This window comes from Pseudochaenichthys georgianus, chromosome 20 (assembly GCF_902827115.2).
Source record: "Pseudochaenichthys georgianus chromosome 20, fPseGeo1.2, whole genome shotgun sequence".
NCBI classification, from domain to species: Eukaryota; Metazoa; Chordata; class Actinopteri; order Perciformes; family Channichthyidae; genus Pseudochaenichthys; species Pseudochaenichthys georgianus.
The window spans coordinates 9,196,311-9,218,833 of record NC_047522.1 but is presented as its reverse complement, the minus strand read 5'-3'; the positions used below and the strand labels follow the sequence as shown (position 1 = coordinate 9,218,833).

The window sequence follows — 22,523 nt, the reverse complement described above, 5'->3', positions numbered from 1 at the left end:
ACTGAGCAAGAAAGGGTTTTGTGACAGATTATTTAAAGTGGCAAATGTTTGTGTTTCCTACCTCCATCCCATAGCAGAGTGACCCCCAGTCGGGAGGAGAGGGAGACAAACAGGCCAACTCTTTCCAAAGTCAGACCACTGCCACTATAAGACTTTGGTAGACTAACTGGCATCCCATTTACTGTCACAGCTATACCTAAAGGAGAGAGACAAGATGGCTTAACTTGAGCATCAAAACCCGTAATGACCAAAGTGTCCAAAGACCCCCTTACCTCTCAGCAGATGTATGACAGTATTTCCCAGGCTGAGTGTGACTGACTTTGTGCAGGTGACCCCGGTGCTGCCGCATGGCACATTCTCTGCAATCACACTGAACAAACCGCTGGTCTCCCTCGCCAGCACGTACTGGCAGTCACCCAGGAAGGAGTAACAGCGGCCATCAAATGTCACATAGTGTGGGTCACCAGTTGCCACACACACACCGGCACAGGCGGACTGGCTGCAGTGCCAGCGGCGTTCCTTACACACACTGAAGGAATTAATAAAGTACAGTTTAAGATAAGTAAATATTCAATGGATGTTTTGCAATAAGATAACTGCATAGATTACCAAGTGTTGCAATCTTTGGTGATGGTGTCGTTGTTGTAATAAAGTTGACCATTATGGTGACATGGGCACTCATCTGGCTGAACACACTTATCACCCTGAGTTAGACCAGAAAGAAAAAAGTGTACAGTAGTGAAAACTCTTATGGGGTTGTAGGCCATTGTGTTCTATAGTACTTTTACCAGTGCAATAAAAGAGCTGACTCTTTGGCAAGGTTCCAACTTATTTCCTATTTGCATGAAGACAAATGTAATTTCCCTAGTAAAAATATTTATTTGGCTGTATTAATATTCCTTCAGCAATACATACACATTCCTTCCTCTTAAGCCCCAAGCCTGTTTTTCAGGTTTCAGGCTCGAAAATGACATTCCCAGAACAATGGACCATATCTTCCCTTCTAAAAGGGTTAAATTAATCATCTTTTTTCTCAAAGTAATGATAAACCTGTGAGTTGGATGTAGAAAAGTCAGAATCGATATAGATGTTTTTTATTTTAAAGAAAATTCAGATTGAACATAGTAAAAAACTGTAAATTATAGTGTCCGTCCAAAAATATTTTGTACTTATAGTGAAAACTAACCTTGGATGATGGGTTAGTAGACTAAAAGCTTTTGGAATCCAAAGTACAACATACAATAAGTACCCTGTATCAAGATTGATGCAAAACAAGTGATATTTGATCTTTTTAGACAGATTTAGCCAAAAAAAACTCTTCTGGGGCCATTTGGGTGGATTTTCCTTATCTCTGGCCCCCCTTCTTCGATTGTTGACATGTGACATCTCTTTCTGACCGTTAGAGCCAATAGAATCGAAGGGAAATCGTCCCGCACACACTCATGTTAAAAAAAAAAATTGCGTATTTGTGCATTCAATCTTTCTACAGAGCGTAGGAATGGCCTGCTCTGATATTTTAAAACGGAATTGCAGTTTTATTGCTTATAGATTATCAGAACATTTCAAAGGGGACACAGACCCATTGGATATTAACCTATGGATTAACTACAGCATCGTTGTTATCATTTTAATGCCATTGAAGACCAGTTTTGACCAGACAAAACCAAGGTAAACCATGTTAGCGTTGTAGGCTACCTAGCGCCACATGTTTTGATGTACGTTTTTGTTGATAACGTCGCGAGTTTGTATCTTTCAGTGTTGAGGTGGGCACCGTTAGATTCTGTGTCTTTACGATCATAAACGATGTGTTGGATGTGCAGCTAGGATAAGTAATAAGGGAGCTCGGAGTGATTTTCGGTGCAGTAATAGGTTAGCATTTTTCGCTCGGGGCTAATTCAGAGGCTCACTGTTAGCATTGTGTTTTTTTGGGGGGGAAAATGAAAAAGATCAGTTAAATGAGTTTTTTCCCGTTATATGGATATACAATATTCATAGTTTATTAAATATTAAGGTTCCTTAGACGTTATTTCCTGCAAATGACGCCATTTCGGCCCCGGAAGCGGGTCCGTGGGGCTTAAGAGGAATTATGGCAGACTTATAGTTAAATTAGACAACCGGAGCAGAACGTTTTAAACTAAAGCTACAATACCAATATTTTATTTTAACTTAATATATCATTTGATTACTTGAAAGGAAGAGCATGAATGTGGATGTGTAAGCCATGTTTAACCAAGCTAGTAACAGCTAACAATAGCTTAGCTTTATGAAATAAAATAAAATAAAAACATTCAAAACAACACAGTTATCTCAATATGAACATGCCACCACCTAAAACTGCTTTCAACTATTATCGAATAACAGTGAATGAAATTAGTAACAGTCTACAATGTGGAAGGTTCTGCGCAATGTTAATGATAACGTTAGCACCAGCTTTAGCATCTTTTTCCTTGTCATTATTTTGGTTTTCAAACGACGATTTCATTGTTCCAGTGCACCTCCTATAATTTCCAGCAGCTCTTTTCAGCAAAAACTCTTAAGACATACACAGTCAGCTTACTTGTCCAAAGTCAAACAGATGAATTTGGCAACTAGCAATAATGCTAATGTTGCTCTAAACTGTGTCATTTAGTGATACTGTATGTTTCAAGCCCATGCTGCCCCCAAGTGGCAAAAAACGAAATAAATCCAGGCAATTTCAAGCAAAGCACTATGAGGAGCTCACTGTATAGGTTACTGCAACATTGTAATGTAACAAAGCCATTGTTGATGATATCAACTACACTTATCTCTGCCTGCTATGAATAGTCTTATGTCTGATGTGAATAGTTCTCTATAATATTTCACATTTAAGTAATTTGAGTTTTCACCCACTAGTAGCACAGTTCCCTGGGGACAGATGCAGCCAGAGAGGGGCTCTCTGCAGCCCGTCAATGCGACACTGGACCCCTGCTGCTGGCCAGGAGGGTCCAGGCTGGAGCAGGTGAGGAGGCAGGAGCGTGGAGAGTAGACCAGAGAGCCTGGACACTGGTTCACCTCCTCACAGCGCTCCTGGGTGCAGTTAAACTGCCCCTGCTCACACACACTGTGAAGGGAGAGCAGAAACATCGACTCAAATTAATTTAGTTTGTATTAGGTGGGAATAAAAGGCCATCTAAGCTTGTTTAAAATGTGTATTGAAAGACCATGTATTAGCAAGAATCGTGTTGTATTGAAATATCATCAATACATAAATGACACACATTGGGATAACTGCATGTTAGGTTATGTTGGGTTGATCCAGTTTCACTTTTTAGCTACTAAACTCTCAACAGTAGCTGTAAAATGTTATACGGCACCAACAAAGTTTTCTATGAGGTGTGATGAAAACCATTTCACTGTACAGTACATCACCTTTTTATATCAGTGTAATCATTATCAAATCCAAATGTACCATTTCCTCATAGCAATTGATCAGGTCAATGATCAGTGCAGAGACACATCAGAGCAGTTTCAACACAAGGAAAATGAGTGAGGCAGAGAGAAAAGTTCTACTGCTATGACTCGGTCATTTAGAGATTACGCAAACCAGTAGAGCGATGATCATTGTGGTAATGTAGTGAAGAGATGCAATGAAATCAACCTATCCTGTATCAGGAAGCAGGAACATAGAGGGATTTCATCGAGGCTCTTGCACCACAAGGGACTCGCTGTGGGATAACATGCTCTTACTGTATATACCTATACTGTTAGCACATATTACCCTTATTGCAATGCATGAATTACTTAAAGCAGAGGTACAGGTTAAAGTTACGAATTGCAGACTTTTAATATAGTTAAAGCGATAGATGTATCTGGAGAACATAATTGAAATTACTTCTTAAGAAGGCAATGCATTTAAATCCACAAATGAAAAGTGATACCACACAAACACACACTGTCACAATGACCCCTGACCTTTCACATTGTCTTTAAAGACACACAGTTCTGGATTTGTTAGTGCCTAGCCGACTTTACTGGATCTTCAATACAAATGTCAGGGGTTCAAGACTTTATCAGCACTTGATTTGAGAATATTTACACACCCCATGGGATCAAAGCTCATTCAAAAGTACAATTAAAATATTCATGAAACTTTGCTGCCAATATTATAGCTGCATCTCTACTGACAATGAAACATGCTGACTACTCCGATCTTTATCACTACTACTATTTTTATGATGTGCTGTAAAAATATGTGCTGTAAAAAATAGGATCTATGCAATTGTGTCACTGTTTTTGCACTGATTTAGCCTTTATCATAAGTAGTATATCAGCTACAATAATTATGTTATGTTTTGGTTATACTTTTATTCGTTTTCTATTGTAAATTTGATCATATTTCATTCAAGAAATTGTGCAGCTAAAAGTAAAATGATATTATTTAGGCCAAGGAGTCCCAGGTTTGAACACATTTTGAATCCCATTCACATGTTGTTCAGGAGTACATACCAGGTATTACAGCTGTTCTGTATTATCGCCCCAGGCCGGTATGTCTTGTCTCCTTGCACACAGGGGCACATGGTGATGGGCACACACTGGCCCTGGTGGTCCTGCATTAGTCCCGGTGGGCACTGGCAACCAGGAACACACATCTTAAGACTCATCTCGCCCCCACTGGCATCGCAGCTCGAGCTGTCTGAACAGCAGCCCCCACAGGCACGGCCACATTCCTGGTACACCTGCCCCCCCGAACACTGGACAGCTGGGAACAGAAGAGGAGGAACTTCAAATTACTGTAGCTTGTTACATTTTTCTAATCTGCAAGAACAACTTTGGACACTTTTACAAACTCATAACCATAGTGGACATCCTGGAATATTGTTTTTCATTAAGTACTTTTACTCAGGTACAGTACTTAAGTCCAAGTTTGAGATGCTTTTTTAGCATTTTTTGACTTTCGTTACTGATTACTTTGCAGATAAAACATTTAAAATCCTATAAGGAGGATGTAAGTGTAGCCTTTACATGTTCATATTTTAACTGTAATATGTATTTTCTAAGTGTAATAATTATTATTTGTTGTAATATTTCATGCGTGCAATATTTAGTCTTTTATTTTGAAGTCCAAGCTCACGTCTTGTTATGCTGTTCACACGTGAGTTAGAGAGCGAGAACAAGACAAGAAACTGAGAGTAAGATACACGGATACAGCTCCGTTAGTTAAGTGTATTCTTATATATATAAGTTGTAAGGACTGAAGAATACTTCCCTCTGTTTTCAGAGCATGCAGTCCAAGAGGTATGTTGTTGTGTTTGTATTACTTTTACGTTTATTACTTTGCTAGTCATCTCACATGCTGTGCATGTTATTGTGTGTCTAACACATGGTCTAACACGATACTATATTTGTTTATGTGTAGTTTTCACGGTGGATTCGAAGAGGAATAAACCCGTTATGAGAAAGCCACGTGTCTGCCTGTGCTTCGAGGGAATTACAGAGGATGATAAAAAACAATAGACATAATAGGGTCAATTGCATTCAGCTACTGCAATGTACATGATACTCCATCAATGATAATAATATAACCACTAAAGAGCCCATTTTACTCTACACGTTTACTATATACTTATTATACTTTTCTTTAACTTAATATGCACATTTTCATGATTGTACTTTTGACTTTGGTAAAAATACTTGAATACTTGTAAAATAATATAAATACTATAAATAAATAAATAATATAAATACTTGTAAAAAGGCATTTATCTTATTAATAATAATCGTAATATTAGTATTTATACTTCAGTAAAAGGTTCTCTACCACTGCACTTCAAAAATGGCCTCCTCACTTACGGCAGAAAGTGTGATTCCGCCACTGGACGGTGACGCCCTCCTGGGCGCAGTGTCGGGTGTAGGCAGTGAGGATGGTGCAGTGACAGGCCCTCGGTGGAACGCAACCACAAACCTCCAACAGACAGAGACGGAAATAAGGCTCCCGCTCCACCACGTCGTGACACACCTACGAAATCAGAGAAGGAGACGCATGTGTGAATAAAGACAGAAGATAAACTAATTCCTGAGATAGTAGGAGATTTAAAACACTCCACTGCAAACTACCTGAAAGACGGGGCTGTGTATGACGGAGCACACTGTCTCTGCGTACTGTCTCCTCTGGGTGTATGTGGTGCAGGGGTCAGGTGGAGCTCCTTTTGGTAGAGCGCAGTGCTCTGTCGTGAATTTGCTCGCAAACAATGACACACTGTTCTCCACATCTCCCTCTGGGGTGGTGAAGTCATCATGCTGGTTCCAGGTCAGCGTTCCACATAGGCCGCGCACCTTGAATACACCATTTTGGAACATGTTTTTAGTATCAGAAATGCGGTTTCAACCAATTTGGGAGAGGCACAACTGAAAGAACCATATTGGGTTAAGGGTCACCTTATTTGCGAAGCCAGGTTGTAGGGTAATGATGGCCAAAGGTCCATCTAGGTGCCAGAGCAGCTGGGCTCCAAACGCCTGGATGAGGAGAAATGAAGAGGAGGCCCTTCGCACAACCAAGTCCCCCGTTACAACAGGCAACGGCTCCCTCTGGCCATTCAATGTCACTGTGCCTGGAAGGAACAATACCAACTGTAAGCTATCAAAAGACAAACATTTAAATAAATATTCTCACAATAGAAAAAAACGTTTAAAGAAGTTAGTAACTTTTTCAATAATTACATTTAATTTAATGGGTTTTTCAGAAGAAGTTGCATCCAGGGTGCGAGTGTGTTGAATTTGAAAAGTGTTTTACTTTAGTAAATGAGTTGAACATACACCCTAAAGATGATTTAACAAATGCTAGAGCATACAGTAAGAGTAGAGACATGCACCAAAGAACTTGGGAACTTCAGAGTCTCTTTTTTGTGTGTGTTGATCATTTTGCTTCAGGCAATTGAGCCTTAAAGGGGAAAGGAAACACCATTACAGCTATAATATTCCGGTAGTTTATTCATTTTACAATGGATATTGATCGTAAATTTCGTAATATTTATTGTATATGATATCAAATCCTACTTTGATTGAGCTAAGTATCGCTGGTGTTTTATTTTTATTTTCTTTAGCTTTCTAGCCCCTCATGCTATAATCATGTGTATTTTCTCCATTCCTGACATCTCTCAGTGGATGTCCGCTCATCATCTCAAGCTCAACCTTGGAAAAGATTGTCCCACTCTTGACCTGACTATCAACATCGCCACCTCTGTTGTTTCCCCGACCCAGACTGCAAGGAATCTGGGTGTGATCCTAGATAACAACCTGTCCTTCACTGCAAACATCGCTGCTACAACCCGTTGCTGCAGATACACGCTCTACAACATCAGGAAGATACGTCCCCAGCTGACCCAGAAAGCGACGCAGGTTCTGGTCCAGGCTCTCGTCACCTCACGCCTAGACTACTGCAACTCCCTCCTGGCTGGTCTACCTGCATGTGCCATCCGACCTCTGCAGCTCATTCAGAATACAGCGGCTCGTCTGGTCTTCAACCTTCCTAAATTTTCCCACACCATGCCGCTCCTCCGCTCCCTCCACTGGCTTCCGGTAACTGCTAGAATCCACTTCAAGACAATGGTACTTGCGTACCATGCTGCGAATGGATCTGGCCCTTCCTACATCCAGGACATGGTTAAACTGTACACCCCAGCACGTGCACTCCGCTCTGCATCAGCCAAATGACTCGCTGCACCCTCGCTGCGAGGGGGACCCAAGTTCCCATCAGCAAAAACACGTGGGTTTGCTATCCTGGCTCCAAAATACTAATACTAGAGTGGCATACGATCCGGAATCCGCCGAAAGTACCGACGGTTCTGAACTCGCCGAGTGGGATACCACCAGTTCCAGTACATTATTACATAATATATATATATATATATATATATATATATATACTAGGGCTGTCAAACGATTACAATTTTTAATCAGATTAATCACAGCTTAAAAATTAATTAATCATGATTAATCACCATTCGAACTATGTCCAAAATATGCCATTTATTTATGTATATTGTTGTGGGAATGGAAAGATAAATGAAAGAAGGCGGATATATCCATTTAACCAGTGGCGTTTCTATATGTACAAAAGTGGTGGGGCACAAACAACTCAGATGTCTATATATAAGCTTCTGCAGAGAAGTTCATGGCTGGTGAGGCACTGGCACTGACTCTTCAGGTTTACAAATATATTAAATCAAAATATAATATTATTTTCAAAAGCTTTTTTGTCTGATGCTTCAATTACTTTTAAACAGACAGTTCAACAGAAGGATACCCAAAAAAATGTAATTTTATCATTTAAATATTGAATTGTTCTCTCTTAGTAAGATCCCATTTTCAATAAAATTGCAGTCTTACCTTGACTTGAAGATGAAGTCCATTTGCCTATCCTTCTGGACAAAAATCTCTATTACTTTTTTGTAAAAGTCCTCCTTATCTTCTTGTAGTTTCAAAAGTCTATCATAAATCTAATCTAATCAATAGATTTTTTATTCGAAAATGATAAAAGTAGGGTAGACATGTGGATATTATCCGGCTGAACAAAACGTACATTTATCTAACAGCTACATTTCCCACAGATCTTATTTTGAGCTATTTTCTAAAATCCTATGGAGAAATGTCGTTGCTTTTTTGTGGAGGGAAGCCATGCGCAGCTTACTTCCGGGTTTTAGGACGCCTCACTGCAGCTCTCTCTCCTCCTCTTCACACACCACACTTTTCGCGGCACACGTACTTACAGCCAATCAGCTCTGAATTATGTGAGATGAGGTATGGTGGGGATGGCAGCACTTTGCCCCTATGGTCATTATTTTTTGCCACACACATTAAATAGGAAAATACTCTGAGCATGCGCAGTGTAGTTTTTGCAGTCACCGTTCACTTAGACCAGGGGTGCCCAACCTTTTTTGAACCGAGAGCTACTTTCAAAGTTGCCAGTCTGCCGAGATCTACCAGTCCAAATAGAGAGGCGTAGCCATTACTGACAGCCTACTACCAGGTAAATACACACTTCTACTTGTATAAAACTGACCTTTGTACGATTAATACTTCATAAAATACTGCAGATCCTTTATCTTACCTATTTCTAATCTACACACATACAAGTATTTAACTGAAGTTACACAACAGTGTTGTTGATACAGAGTTGGAGTTTATTCACACGTCACATACTACAGTGGGTAATGTTTTCAAGAAACATTGAACAGTGCTGCCACATATGACACAGGAAAAAAAGAAAAGACTCTGAACCCTTTCTTTGCCATTATATAATAATAGTGTTGCTACAAAAGTATAAATTAGGCTTACTAATAAGACAACTCAGATCTGAAGCTACACGGGAATCTGCTGCCAAAGTACACAAATAAATGCCTTTAAAATAGGATGCAAGCAACACTGCACACACTAGTTTCTTAACCTGAATTGATAATAAATAGACTATAATCAATTTAAGTTTGCATTCTTATACCATTTTGTACAATAATTATAATGAATAAGTTCAAACCAACTCAAACTTACAGCTGATTAATAACGGTATCTAACTTGAGTTTTTATCATATCAAAAACCTGTTGAAATGCTTCTGTTATTTTTATTACGCATCGGCAGCCTCCAGGAATGCTTCTTTCACAACTTCGCCGTCTTTGAAAGACTTCATGTGTTTCGCAAGAACGTGACTGACACGTTAAGATGCTATGGTAGCAGCCTTGCTCTTGTTGTTGGGCCTGGTGAAAATGGACTGCTGTGCATTTAGCTGTCCTTTCAGGGCCCTCCCCTTTTGGGAGTGTAGGGCAGAATCAGGAGGGAATTCCGTCTCGTAGCGTGTGTGCACTGTTTTGAAATGCCGCTCCTAAATTACCCTTCTTCGATAAAGCCACGCTCGCATTGCAGATGAGACAGGTGGACTTTGAATTGGAATAGATAAAAAAATAATCATCCTCCCACTCGGAGTGAAAATTATATATGTTTTGCTTCTGCCATAATTGCGGTCTTGTGTGTGTGCGGACTGTCACTCCTGTTGACATGGACAACGTTAGCGAACTAGTGCACTACCCACTGCTCACCAGCCACGCCCCGACACATGGGGTCACGCCGGCCAATCACAAATCTGTGATGCGTTCAAGTGCATTATTCTGGCACAGGAAGATTATGTTACAGGACATTAACGATAAAACAGAATATTGTTGTTCTATTTTTAGACACATCTCGCGATCGACTGGGAATCTCCCCGCGATCGACCGGTCGATCGCGATCGACTGGTTGGGCACCCCTGACTTAGACAGTCAGAGGGAGGGGCAGGATCGGGTTTTGTCCCACATGGCTCTAAACAGCTCAATAGGCACACACTGTAGACACTAATTAGAAGAACACATACTAAAACAGCAATGTACAGACGAATCAGATGATTAAACATGATCTTAAAATATATTTTATATATTTTTTAATTTATTTTTTGCATTTTGTTGTAATCATTATTTTAATACTTTCTGCTGACACTAGGTGGGGCGGTGTCCCTCCGCAGCCGGTTGTAGTTTTGGCACAAGTCCGTTGTACAGACCGACGTTAACAGCAGCCCTGTCTGTGCACACGGAGACCGACTCTGTCGTCCGGTGATCTAACCGCCTTCTGGAAAAGCTTCACAAGTACGTCGGTACGCAAATGCGCTTTGTGACACAAGTGACGGTACGCATTTCAGATTACGCACATAACCTGCGTACCAGTTATGTGCACCTCTGTACCAGAGCCATATTATTACTAGTATATGGCTCTGCCCTGTACTACAGCAAAAGTATTCTCCGTCGGGACTTCCTGCAACAACACCACGCCGTTATCAAAGATGTTCTATTGAGAAGACGATCACTACGTGACAACAGTTTTCAAAACCGTGGCTCCTGAAATCAATCTTACTAACTGCTGTCTGTGCAATTTACTCCGCGCGAGTTGGCAGACTTTATTTGCTTACTTTAACATCATTTTTCATGGTGGGGCTAAGCCATTTCTTGGTATGGGTGTAGCCTACCCCAGCCACACCCTGGCGCTGCCACTGGTGGCACGTATGGGGCGGGCCATTCTGCACATGCGTTAAATGCGTTAAATATTTTAACGCAATTAATTAAAAAAATTAATTACCGCCGTTAACGCGATAATTTTGACAGCACTAATATATACATAAATTAATAAGGTCACACTGTGTCAGTAAATACATGTGTGAGCTAGTAATCTGGTAGTGCTGCAATATTTACCTCTCTCTCGGCAGCTGAAGCAGCTCGTTTGGTGGCTCGAACTTCACGTTTGTTGACACTGGTGTCATTGTCTTGCGCGGCCGACGTGCTGGGACGGTCGGTGTTCCCGACTGCATACGATGAGAAATCGAATATTGTGGGAACAGATCCTGGCTTCAAATCCGATGTTTTGTATTGAACCAGGCATCCAGACTCATCAAACCTCATTTTGTGGACATAATCGTCATTTGTAAAGTGTTCGCTGCACACACGTGCGTCAGGGTTTCCGCTAGGATTTTTTCTCGCCGGTCAAATGTCCGGGCAGAATTCATTTTACCGGACTAATTTGAAACTTACGTCATATTTCAATAATAATAATAATAGTTGTGTAGCAGAGTTTCCGTTAGCAGGTAATGACCGGACTATGAGCAGATATGCTTCAGTTTAAAACTCAGTTCACGGGGCTCATTTTTATATTGCTTCAGTTTATAATCGTAACAGATCGAAAAATTCAGATTCATTTTTCAATAAATGATTCCACAAACAACATAATTATTACATTCAAACAAACTACTTGTAGTAGATAACGTACATTATTCAGAAGTTTACATCAACTTTGAATAATAACACGGGAGAAACGGATCCTCTCTTTTCCCCTCTCTCTCTCTCCTGACAGCACGTCAGTTTCTCATGCAGCTCCTGCAACCCGCTAAACAGAGGGCGGGGCTTCAGGTGATTATGCAGAGCTGCGTGTCTCGGTCAGACTCAGCAGCCGATCTGATCTCTCTCTCGCGTCCGGTTACACTTCACTCGCATTTATGTCCATATCGATCAGATCCAGCTCTCCTGATCGGCCTTTATAGAGAGCACCGATCAAACTATTAAGAGTGAATATCGGCCGATAATGACCGGCGGCCGATCGATCGGAGCCTCCCTAATTATTACCAGACATTTTGACCGTCAGGTTTTGAATTTACCGGTTTTTTATAAATGTTACCAGCTAAAAACCAGTAATTACCGGCTAACGGAAACCCTGACGTGCGTACTGATTCAGCGGCGGATCGGACCGTTTCATGGAAATAACCCATGCTTTGAGCAGCTTCTCATCCTTTAGTGGCAGCCTATGGAAATGTACTTCTTCCTTCTTTGTATAAAAACCATTTGTGCAGCCTGGGGCAATACAATACGCTCCTGATGACGACCGTTTTCTTTTGTTGGAAACCACTGGTGCATTGCACGCCATGTTGTTTGCAGCTGTATTGAGCTTTGGCCCAGGAAGCCGTACCCACAGTGACGTCACTGGGAAAGTCCCGGATCGATGGAAGCGCCCAAGGTCATTAGGCGCGTATTTCAAAAATAAATGTGCGTATCTCGATCGTTTACATTGGAAATAGACTAGATAAATACATTTCCTAATGGGAATATTGTCGCATGGAAAGCAGTTTGAAAAGTGTTTCCATTTCCCTTTAATGAATCAAAACAACTTTGAGAAGCATCAACGCCGAGAGATACTTATAATGATGAAGACAACAGGGCGTCAATATTAGTCATGTTGACCGTCCCTACTAACAAATGTAAAATGATAACAGTCAGGTTGCAGTGTGTAACCAACTCACCAGTGTCTGTGATGATGACTGTGGTGCGGAGTGCTGTGACGGACAACTCCTTTAGACAACCGAAACCACCTCCGGCTGCACACTCCCCACAGCGCACAGTCACTACCAGCTTCCTGTCAACAAAGTCCTAAAAACATGCAGAACATTAGCTCAAAAGAGAAATGGCTGCACACAAATTCATCTAATCGTGTAATAACACTTAACTGTAATTAACTGTGCATGGTTTGCTTGTTGAGTATCTCACCTCCACAGCAGTGAAGGGACAGTCTCCTCCCTGTAGTGAATACCTCTTTTTGTCAAAGGTGGTCACCTGTAGCCCCCCCATCAGGGTGCACTGGGCTGAGCACTTCTCCCCAGTACACTGCCACTGACCTGCTGTGCAGACACTGGGATGATAAAGAATAAAGAGAAGGATGGAAAGTGAGAAAATTGGATCACTAAATAAAAAAAGATATAGGAAAGACACTTACCAAGTATTGCATCTCTGCTGTATCTTATCCCCTGACTGGTAGGTGTGCCTGCGATGGAAACAAGGACAATCGTCCCTTTTCAGACAGAGTCCCTGGTGAAGGTAGAGTCCCGGTGGACACTCACAGCCCCCCACACACTCCTCTCTGCACTGACCCATGGCTGCAGGCCCGGGGGGCTGGGGAGACACACAGCTGGGGGGACAGGAGGACACACAGTCTGAAAACACCTGACCTCTGGGACAGACACGACCTGGAAAGACAGAGCAATGAGTTAAAGGATGTTGTTTTGTATATTTTAGCATCATGTGTCCTGCTGACTGTCTTGTAAAGAAGACTCTGACTCATATTAATATGTTTTGACATTTTTTTACCACATAGAGTTGCTGTTCTCCAGATAATGATCACATGTTGCTGAGCACACTCTCTGGCATAGCTGGCCAGGGTGTCACACACTGCTGAATCCCTCTCTTTGGTTGGCAGGCTACAGTACAGGTAGAGACAGGTGTCTATGTACGCTTCTGGGTCCAACTGTAAAACACACAGACACATATATGGGTTTTTGAACAATTCATCTATACTATAGCTTGCAAAAACAATACTCCAACATAAATGTACAAATCCTGTGCACGGTGGCTTTGATCAAAGGACAGACAGTGTATGAATGATCTTGTAGTGCATTGATAAACAGAACAAGCAGGGACAATCTTTACAAAATACATGAACAAGATATGCTAACATGTTTATTATGCACTGCAATGTTTTATAATATAAACAAGTCTTGTCATTATTGTTGGCAAATAAGTCAGATAGATGTAAGCTTTGGAAAATAGCCATATCTTCATAAATGATTAACCAGTGAACTAATGGTGAGTTTCAGAAAGAGAATTCAAAAGTACTTTCGGGCAATGTTAATATATAGGTTGAACTAAAACCTTTTATTCTGCAAATGATACTAAGCTGTTACTTCCCATGTAGTCATTACAGTTAAGTTCTCTTTACGACTGCCCGATGACTCGAAACAATCCAACCTATTTCTTGGAACTGCTCTAACAATTGGCACTTGGTAAATGATGTACCTTTAGGAGAATTTTGAATTACAGCCCATTGCAGACTTGGCTTTCAAAGAAATTTGATAAAAGCATCTATTGATAACGAAAAGGACAACTATGAAGTAAAGTATGTGTGTCTGACCTGGGGATGGCAGTGTGTGAAGGGGGTTTCCAGCAGTTGGTGACACACTGACTCTGCCCGCCTGCGTAGGGCAGGGTCTCCTGAGACATCACAGCTGTGGCCAAGCTCTGCCGCATCACTGCAATCCTGAGGGAAGCAAGGGACACAGAGAGGCTCAATTAATACACGTTACCATTCATTTTGAGTACAGTACACACACAACTCTGCATTTATACCAAAACAGCTCCTCAAGCCATTTATCTCCAACAGCAGCATTTTTAGCTCTTTTTCTTTTTCAACATCAGTGTGTGTTCAGTGAGCACAGATTTCTCCTTAAAAAATAAAACTCAAAACAAAAAGCTAATAATGTTGCAAAAAAGTGAAATACTCATTCAATGCATGCAGTGCAGTACTTCATTCTGCTGGTCAGGAACTTTCCAGGAGTTGCCGAAGCTGGCGGCGTACTGGGACACAGTTCCACCCATTGTGGTGAAATCATCTATGGCACCAAGACACAAGTAGGTTACGCATTAAAAGTTAAAAGAGTTAGGGTTACCTAAAAACAAGATACAGATACAGGTATAGAAATAGCCCTGCAGGTCGGAAACAGTAAAAAACAGTAAAAAAATATTACTTGACTACATTGTGACCCTGGGATGTGTGTGTGATTCACATTATGAAAATACATTAGTGTGCGATTGTATCTATTGCACTTTACGCACCATCAGCGTTGTTGTTGTAGACTCCGCAGAGCCCCCTGGTGGCGGCCAGGTGCTCGGCGGTCACTGTCAGATACACCGTGTTGGTCAGGTCAAACTTTACTCTCACTCCCAGGCCGCTCTCCACAAACACAAAGTCCCCCAGCCAATGAACACTCACTCCTGTAGGAAGTAGAACCATTGTACATTTCTACTTTGCTGTACAAAATTGTTGCATTGTTATAAAGTCGCTGACAGTATTTGTAGATAAAGAAAGCTGGTACCCAGTATGTAAGATCAAATTACTTGGAGATCATGTAATAAATAAGCTTATTATTACAAATACAGTCAACAATTGTATGTAAACTATAGAAACAAACTGTTATAATACATATATAATCTTGAATGATGATGGTATTATGTTAAATTGTTATTTAAAAGATCTTCTTGTACTGAAAGACAAGTAGATGCAAGGCACATACACAGACCTAGATTGATCAGTCTTCTTTCAATAGGCTGTGTAATAAAATTTGTTTTTGTTGCTCCAGTGCAGGTACTGATGTGTCAGGATTTAACATGACCATTTTACCATGTTGCCTGGTTAATAATGACAGACACAAATGAGACTAAGAGAGGGCTTTAGTGACAGCTCGAAAAATACTTTACCATTTTGGAAGAGTGGCTCTCCATTTGCAACAGGAAGGTTGTTCAGCGTTAAGTTCTTGTGATGAATTGAAACCAAATCCAGACCCATCATCATCCTCAGAGCCTGAAAGCAAAGGGACATCATCAACATTTATGTACATGTGCACAAAAAAAGTCAAACATGTCTTCTATGGGCACCCAGGTAAACTCGTCCAATGTCACTGCCACTACAATCAGGTGGTTGGAAAAGGATACTGTTTCATCACTTCCATGAACGATGTTAAATGGCCATATTTCACACCTTACTGCAGTGTCCTCTGCCGTCACAGGCTGTACTGATGTAGACTGCCCAGGTGCCATCAGTAGACGCGGCCATGAGATAGGTGCAGCTGCCCTGGAAGTGGAAGTGCTTCCTGTCAAAAGTGCGGTAGTGGGCTCCACCCCAGGACATGCAGGTGGCCGAGCTCAGAGGCACCCTGACGCTCCCCAGCAGACCACCACGGACCATAGGGGAGGACTGGGAGTCTGGAAAGGAGGGGGAGGTAGTGAGTCACGGTTATGTGATATCAAATACAAGCAATGAGCATACTTTAAAGGTCCCCTATGATACTCTTTTTCGTCAATATACTCAGAGATGGGGTCGTTACTCAAAAAAGTAATATATTACATATTACTTTTTTTAAAAGTAATATATTACTTTACTTCGTTACTCTCTACAAATCTGAAGCGCAAATGCGGCGCACCTACAGTGTTACTCGTTACTTTACTCGACATCCTCACTCTGGATTCGGAGGTCCTCCTTAGCTATTAGCTTCACGTTAGCATGTTGTCTTTGCAGGTGCTTGTTGAGGTTTGACGTTGTGTTTGCAGCAGTGGATAAAAGCTTCTGGCCTAGACACAGTTTGCACCTCACCGTCACATTCCTGTCCTTTCTTCGGACAAACTCAAAATAATGGGCATACCTCCACCCCTCGAAAGTTATCGCTGTTGACTCAGCCATGTTTATGCACTGCATGTGGACGCGCAAGTGGCGCAAATGTTATGTAAATATAAACCTGCGGCGGAAATCCCTCTTGTCTGTCAAAGGGAGAATCTAGTAATTCTGTATGTTAGTAGGCTAACTGTAGTGTGATTACTGATTTTATAAAAGTAACGAAGTAACGCGTGTCGGGCAATGTTAGTAACAGTAGTGTGATTACACTACATTACTCCGTTACCGACAAAAGTAATATTATTAACACCCAACTCTGAATATACTATAGTTCTCAGTTACAAAACATGTATCTGAAGTGTTTGGCTCGAAATATCCAACATATCCAACATTGTAGCATCCCATAAACCCCTCTGTTTCAGCCCTGTTTCAAAAGTGCTGATTCTGGGTCTGTTACTTTAGATGAAAATAAGGAGCCTCTGCGAGATGATTGGTTACAAAAACACAATGGTGCTCTAGGAGGAGATTCAGGTGATAAAGTGGGCGGGGGTTACCTTGGTTGGTTATTGGCTAACAGTTACACAACCCTAAAAAACATTATGACATCACAAAGTGGTAAAAATCTGATCAGCTCATTTTCAGACAGGTTTTATATAAATGGATCAGGACAAAAAGAGAGCGAGTATTTTTTCCTGAAACTTTCAGAATCTCTTTAAACAGAGGGGACACATATGTATATATAAACAACGTGAAAAAGTGGATTTTGTATAATATGTGACCTTTAAAAAAAGATAATAAATTCACTGCAACTCGTCAAATATTTTTTTTTAAAACATGTAAAAACGTGTATGTTCATGGATACTCTCTTACCGGGAAGAAGTGTGTAGGTGCATGACAAGCAGGTCTGGTCGGACGCATTCCTCCAGCTGAGCCCCCATAGGCTGCTGCAGCACTGCTCCATCGGCATGAGAGAGGCGTTATGAACACCAGGGAACGCATCACAACTCCACGTGGAGAAGCACTGGCCACGTGCACCCGCACCTGGGAAGTAGAGAAAGAGAGAAAAGGTTAGAAACAAGGTTGAAGAACGTAAATAGAGGATGAGGGTTAGAAAAAATTATCGCTTTGTAAAAATGTATCTTTAAAGTACTTTTCAAATAGTGAGTGGTGTGTTTTTCAATGAATCCATTCAATGATAATGTTTTACATGTTGACGAAAGTAACTGTAACAGTAACATATCTAATGTAGGGTGTCTCCTATTCAATGTTGGTTGATTCAAAGTGTTTGTAGTATTTTTTAAGCAGTGAAAATAAGCATGAGCTATTGGCTTTGGTTACAACCTTTGGTTAAACTAGTTATTAAAAAAACAATATGTCAAATATTAATGTTATACGCTGCTTCATTTTGAGTAAAGTAATTCCCACCCGTCCCTCTAAGGCTGCGGCCACACGAGGACGAAAACGGCTAAACGCATAGGATTAACGCAAACGCAATCGCAAAAAAGCTTCCATCCACACGCAATAGTTATCCGGATAGTGTCGAGACCGCTCCGTTTAGCTCCAACCGCTGGAGAAACTGCAGTACATATGCAGGAGCCTGTACATGGCGCTGTAACATCCTCCACAAAAGCAGCGAAGAAGCATGGTTGTCATGGCCCTTCTGTTTATTCTCCGCGGTGGGGGCCAAGGGAACCGGGCAGAGTTTTTCGCCAGTCAACGTGTATTAAAGTTTAAATCTTCCGGACAAAATTATAAAAGTGCCGGTCAAAGGTCTTCTTTGTTATTTATTGAGCTTTAAAACAAATGAATAACGACTCTATATAATATAATAATAAAATACACGGAGCCTCTCTTTTTCCTCCCTCTCTTCGGACAGCGTCAGTGTCTGTCTCATGCAGCAGCTGATCCAGTAATGAGTGACCCGGCCGACAGTAAAAATAAACATATTTATAACTAGTTTAGGTAGTTTGAGAGGTAATTAAAATAGCTAAAGGTGATGATCTAACTTGAAGTGTGTGTTTTGCTGCAGCGGGAGGAGCTGCAGGTGAGCAGAGCTGCGTGTCTCCGTCCTGTCAGATTAGACTTCACTCGCGTTTAGATCCATATCGAGAGAAAGATAAATAATCTGAATTCAGTGTGCAGTTTACTTTGACGCGGGGGTGAGCAGCAGAGGTGGGGAGAGGCGGGGCTATTGCCTCATCATTATCAGAAAATGATCCTATAGGGCAGGGGTTCTCAAATACAAATCTTAAAGGTCCAAAATAAATATTTCAATAAGACAAAGGTCCGTTTATTACGGTCATTCAAACTTTTAAACAATTGCAACAAGATTCTTAACACGAGGTTGCAAAATCAAAAATAATCTGTATGCAGCAGTTTTCATTGTTATTGTGTCTGTGCTTGATCCCTCAGAGTCGCAGTGTAAGAGCTGCACAGTTATGAATAAAGGCAGCTGCACTCTTTTTCATTCAGCATTCCCATTATTGCTTTATAAATGTCTTGCCCCCTTGTGTGTCCACTGAGGTTCGTCAGGCCCAACACATCTTCAACAAACTCCCCCTTTGCCTCATCATAAAAACTCACAAACACCAGCAACTGAGCAATGTCAGTGGTGTCAGTGGACTCATCCACAGCTAATGAAATGCACTGTGCATTTTTTATTCCATCACAAAGCTGATTAATCAAATCACCAGCAAGTATTTATGTTCTTCTGGTTGCTGTGGAATCTGAGAGGGGGATTTGCTTGATTTGACCTGTTATTTTCTCTTTTTGTTTGCCTTCAACATGGTCTCCATCACTTCAGTCATGCATTCTTTTATCCATCCATCCATCTTCTCCCGCTTATCCGTGGTCGGGTCGCGGGGGTAGCAGCTCCAGCAGAGAGCCCCAAACTTTCTTTTCCCTGGCGACATCAACCAGCTCTGACTGGGGGATCCCAAGGCGCTCCCAGGCCAGCGAAGAGATATAATCCCTCCACCTGGTCCTAGGTCTACCCCTTGGTCTCTTCCCAGCTGGACGTGCCTGGAACACCTCCCTAGGGAGGCGCCCAGGTGGCATCCTAACTAGGTGCCCGAACCACCTCAACTGGCTTCTTTCGACGCGAAGGAGGAGCGGCTCAACTCCGAGTCCCTCCCTGATGACCGAACTTCTCACCTTATCTCTAAGGGAGACACCAGCCACCCGGCGGAGGAAACCCATCTCGGCCGCTTGTATCCGCAATCTCGTTCTTTCGGTCATGACCCATCCTTCATGACCATAGGTGAGGGTAGGAACGAAAATGGCCCGGTAGACAGAGAGCTTTGCCTTCCGGCTCAGCTCCCTTTTCGTCACAACGGTGCGGTAAAGCGACTGCAATACCGCTCCCGCTGCTCCGATTCTCCGGCCCATCTCACGCTCCATTGATCCCTCACTCGAGAACAAGACCCCGAGATACTTGAACTCCTTCACTTGGGGTAAGGACTCATTCCCTACTTGGAGTGGACAGTCCATCGGTTTCCTGCTGAGAACCATGGCCTCAGATTTGGAGGTGCTGATCCTCATCCCAGCCGCTTCACACTCGGTTGCGAACCGATCCAGTGAGTGCTGAAGGTCGCAGACCGATGAAGCCATCAGAACCACATCATCTGCAAAAAGCAGTGGTGCAATCCTTAGTCCACCGAACTGCAGACCCCCCCCCCCACGACTACGCCTCGAAATCCGATCCATGTATATTACAAACAGGATTGGTGACAAAGCGCAGCCCTGGCGGAGGCCAACCCTCACCGGAAATGGGTCCGACTTACTGCCGAGGACCCGGACACAGCTCTCGCTTTGGGAATACAGAGATTGGATGGCCCTGAGTAGAGACCCCCTCACCCCATACTCCCGCAGCACCTCCAACAGTAACTCCCTGGGAACCCGGTCATACGCCTTCTCCAAGTCTACAAAACACATGTAGACCGGATAAGCGTACTCCCAGGCCCCCTCCAGGATCCTTGCGAGAGTAAAAAGCTGATCCGTCGTTCCACGACCAGGACGGAATCCGCATTGTTCCTCCTCAATCTGAGGTTCGACAATCGGCCTGACCCTCCTTTCAAGTACCTTGGAGTAAACTTTCCCGGGGAGGCTGAGTAGTGTGATGCCTCTGTAATTGGCACACACCCTCTGATCCCCCTTTTTGAAAAGGGGGACCACCACCCCGGTACTGTTTCCGACTTCCACGCAACGTTGATGAGACGTGTCAACCATGACAGTCCCTCAACACCCAGAGCCTTCAGCATTTCCGGGCGGATCTCATCCACCCCCGGGGCTTTGCCACTGTGGAGTTGTTTGACGACCTCAGTGACCTCCCCCCGGGAGATTGGCGTTGATCCCCCGTCATACTCCAGCTCTGCCTCTAACATAGAGGGCGGAGTTGTCGGGTTCAGGAGTTCCTCAAAGTGTTCCTTCCAACGCCCCAACACTCCATCAGTTGAGGTCAACAACGTCCCATCCTTACTGTACACAGCTTGGATGGTTCCCTGCTTCCCCCTCCTGAGGTGTCGGACAGTTTTCCAGAACAACTTTGGTGCCGCCCGAAAGTCCTTCTCCATGTCTTCTCCGAACTTCTCCCACACCCGCTGCTTTGCCTCGTCCACGGATGAGGCTGCTGCCCTTCGGGCCTGCCGGTACCTTGCAACTGCCTCGGGAGTCCCCCGGGATAACAAATCCCTGAAGGCCTCCTTCTTCAGTCGGACGGCTTCCCTGACCACCGGTGTCCACCAGGAGGTTCGAGGGTTACCGCCCCTTGAGGCACCTAGGACCTTGAGACCACAGCTCCCCGCCGCGGCTTCGGCAATAGAGGCTTTGAACACCGACCACTCTGGTTCAATGTCCCCAACCTCCACAGGAATGCCCAAAAAGCTCCGCCGGAGGTGTGAGTTGAAGGCCTCCTGAACTTGGGCCTCCTCCAGACGTTCCCAGTTCACCCGAACTACACGTTTGGGCTTACCAGGTCTATCCAGAGGCTTCCCCCGCCACTCGACCCAACTCACCACCAGATGGTGATCAGTTGACAACTCCGCCCCTCTCTTTACCCGAGTGTCCAAAACATACGGCCTCAGGTCCGATGATACGATAACGAAATCGATCATGGACCTTCTGCCTAGGGTGCTCTGGTACCACGTACACTTATGAGCATCCTTATGTTCGAACATGGTGTTTGTTATGGCCAATCCATGACTAGCACAGAAGTCCAGTAACAAACCACCACTCCGGTTCAGATCAGGGGGGCCGTTCCTCCCAATCACGCCCCTCCAAGTGTCTCCATCATTGCCCACATGTGCGTTGAAGTCTCCCAGCAAGACTAAGGAGTCCCCTTCAGGAGCCCCAAACAGGACTCTTTCCAGGGTCTCCAAGAAGGCCGAATACTCTGAACTGCTGTTGGGTGCATAAGCACACACAACAGTCAGAGTTTTCCCTCCCATAACCCGCAGGCGTAGGGAGGCGACCCTCTCGTCCACTGGGGTAAACTCCAACAACGAAGCACCTAACCGGGGACTTGTGAGTATCCCCACACCCGCCCGGCGCCTCACACCTTGAGCAACTCCGGAGAAGAATAGAGTCCAACCCCTATCCAGAAGTAAGGTTCCAGAGCCGACGCTGTGCGTAGAGGTGAGCCCAACCAGATCCAACTGGTACCGCTCCACCTCCCGCACAAGCTCCGGCTCCTTCCCCCCCAGAGAGGTGACGTTCCACGTCCCCAAAGCCAGCTTCTGCCGCCCGGGTCTGGTCCGTCGAGACCCTCCGCTTTCACTGTCACCCTTCTGGC

General features: G+C 43.2%; 1 protein-coding gene across 1 annotated transcript in view; it reads right to left on the bottom strand.

Moving 5' to 3' along the window:
• The window catches only part of sspo (SCO-spondin), a 136,312-nt gene that overhangs the window by 109,700 nt on the left and 4,089 nt on the right, over nt 1–22,523 (bottom strand). The window contains exons 6-23 of the mRNA XM_034109166.2: nt 17,606–17,776; nt 16,106–16,329; nt 15,826–15,928; nt 15,184–15,342; nt 14,875–14,960; nt 14,483–14,608; nt 13,663–13,819; nt 13,292–13,541; nt 13,066–13,207; nt 12,822–12,948; nt 6,397–6,569; nt 6,076–6,294; nt 5,812–5,977; nt 4,468–4,720; nt 2,872–3,082; nt 610–704; nt 273–529; nt 62–196 (exon numbers count right to left, since the gene is read on the bottom strand). Coding sequence (XP_033965057.1) covers nt 62–196; nt 273–529; nt 610–704; nt 2,872–3,082; nt 4,468–4,720; nt 5,812–5,977; nt 6,076–6,294; nt 6,397–6,569; nt 12,822–12,948; nt 13,066–13,207; nt 13,292–13,541; nt 13,663–13,819; nt 14,483–14,608; nt 14,875–14,960; nt 15,184–15,342; nt 15,826–15,928; nt 16,106–16,329; nt 17,606–17,776 — 3,054 coding nt within the window. The remainder of the gene's footprint in view (nt 1–61; nt 197–272; nt 530–609; nt 705–2,871; nt 3,083–4,467; nt 4,721–5,811; nt 5,978–6,075; nt 6,295–6,396; nt 6,570–12,821; nt 12,949–13,065; nt 13,208–13,291; nt 13,542–13,662; nt 13,820–14,482; nt 14,609–14,874; nt 14,961–15,183; nt 15,343–15,825; nt 15,929–16,105; nt 16,330–17,605; nt 17,777–22,523) is intronic.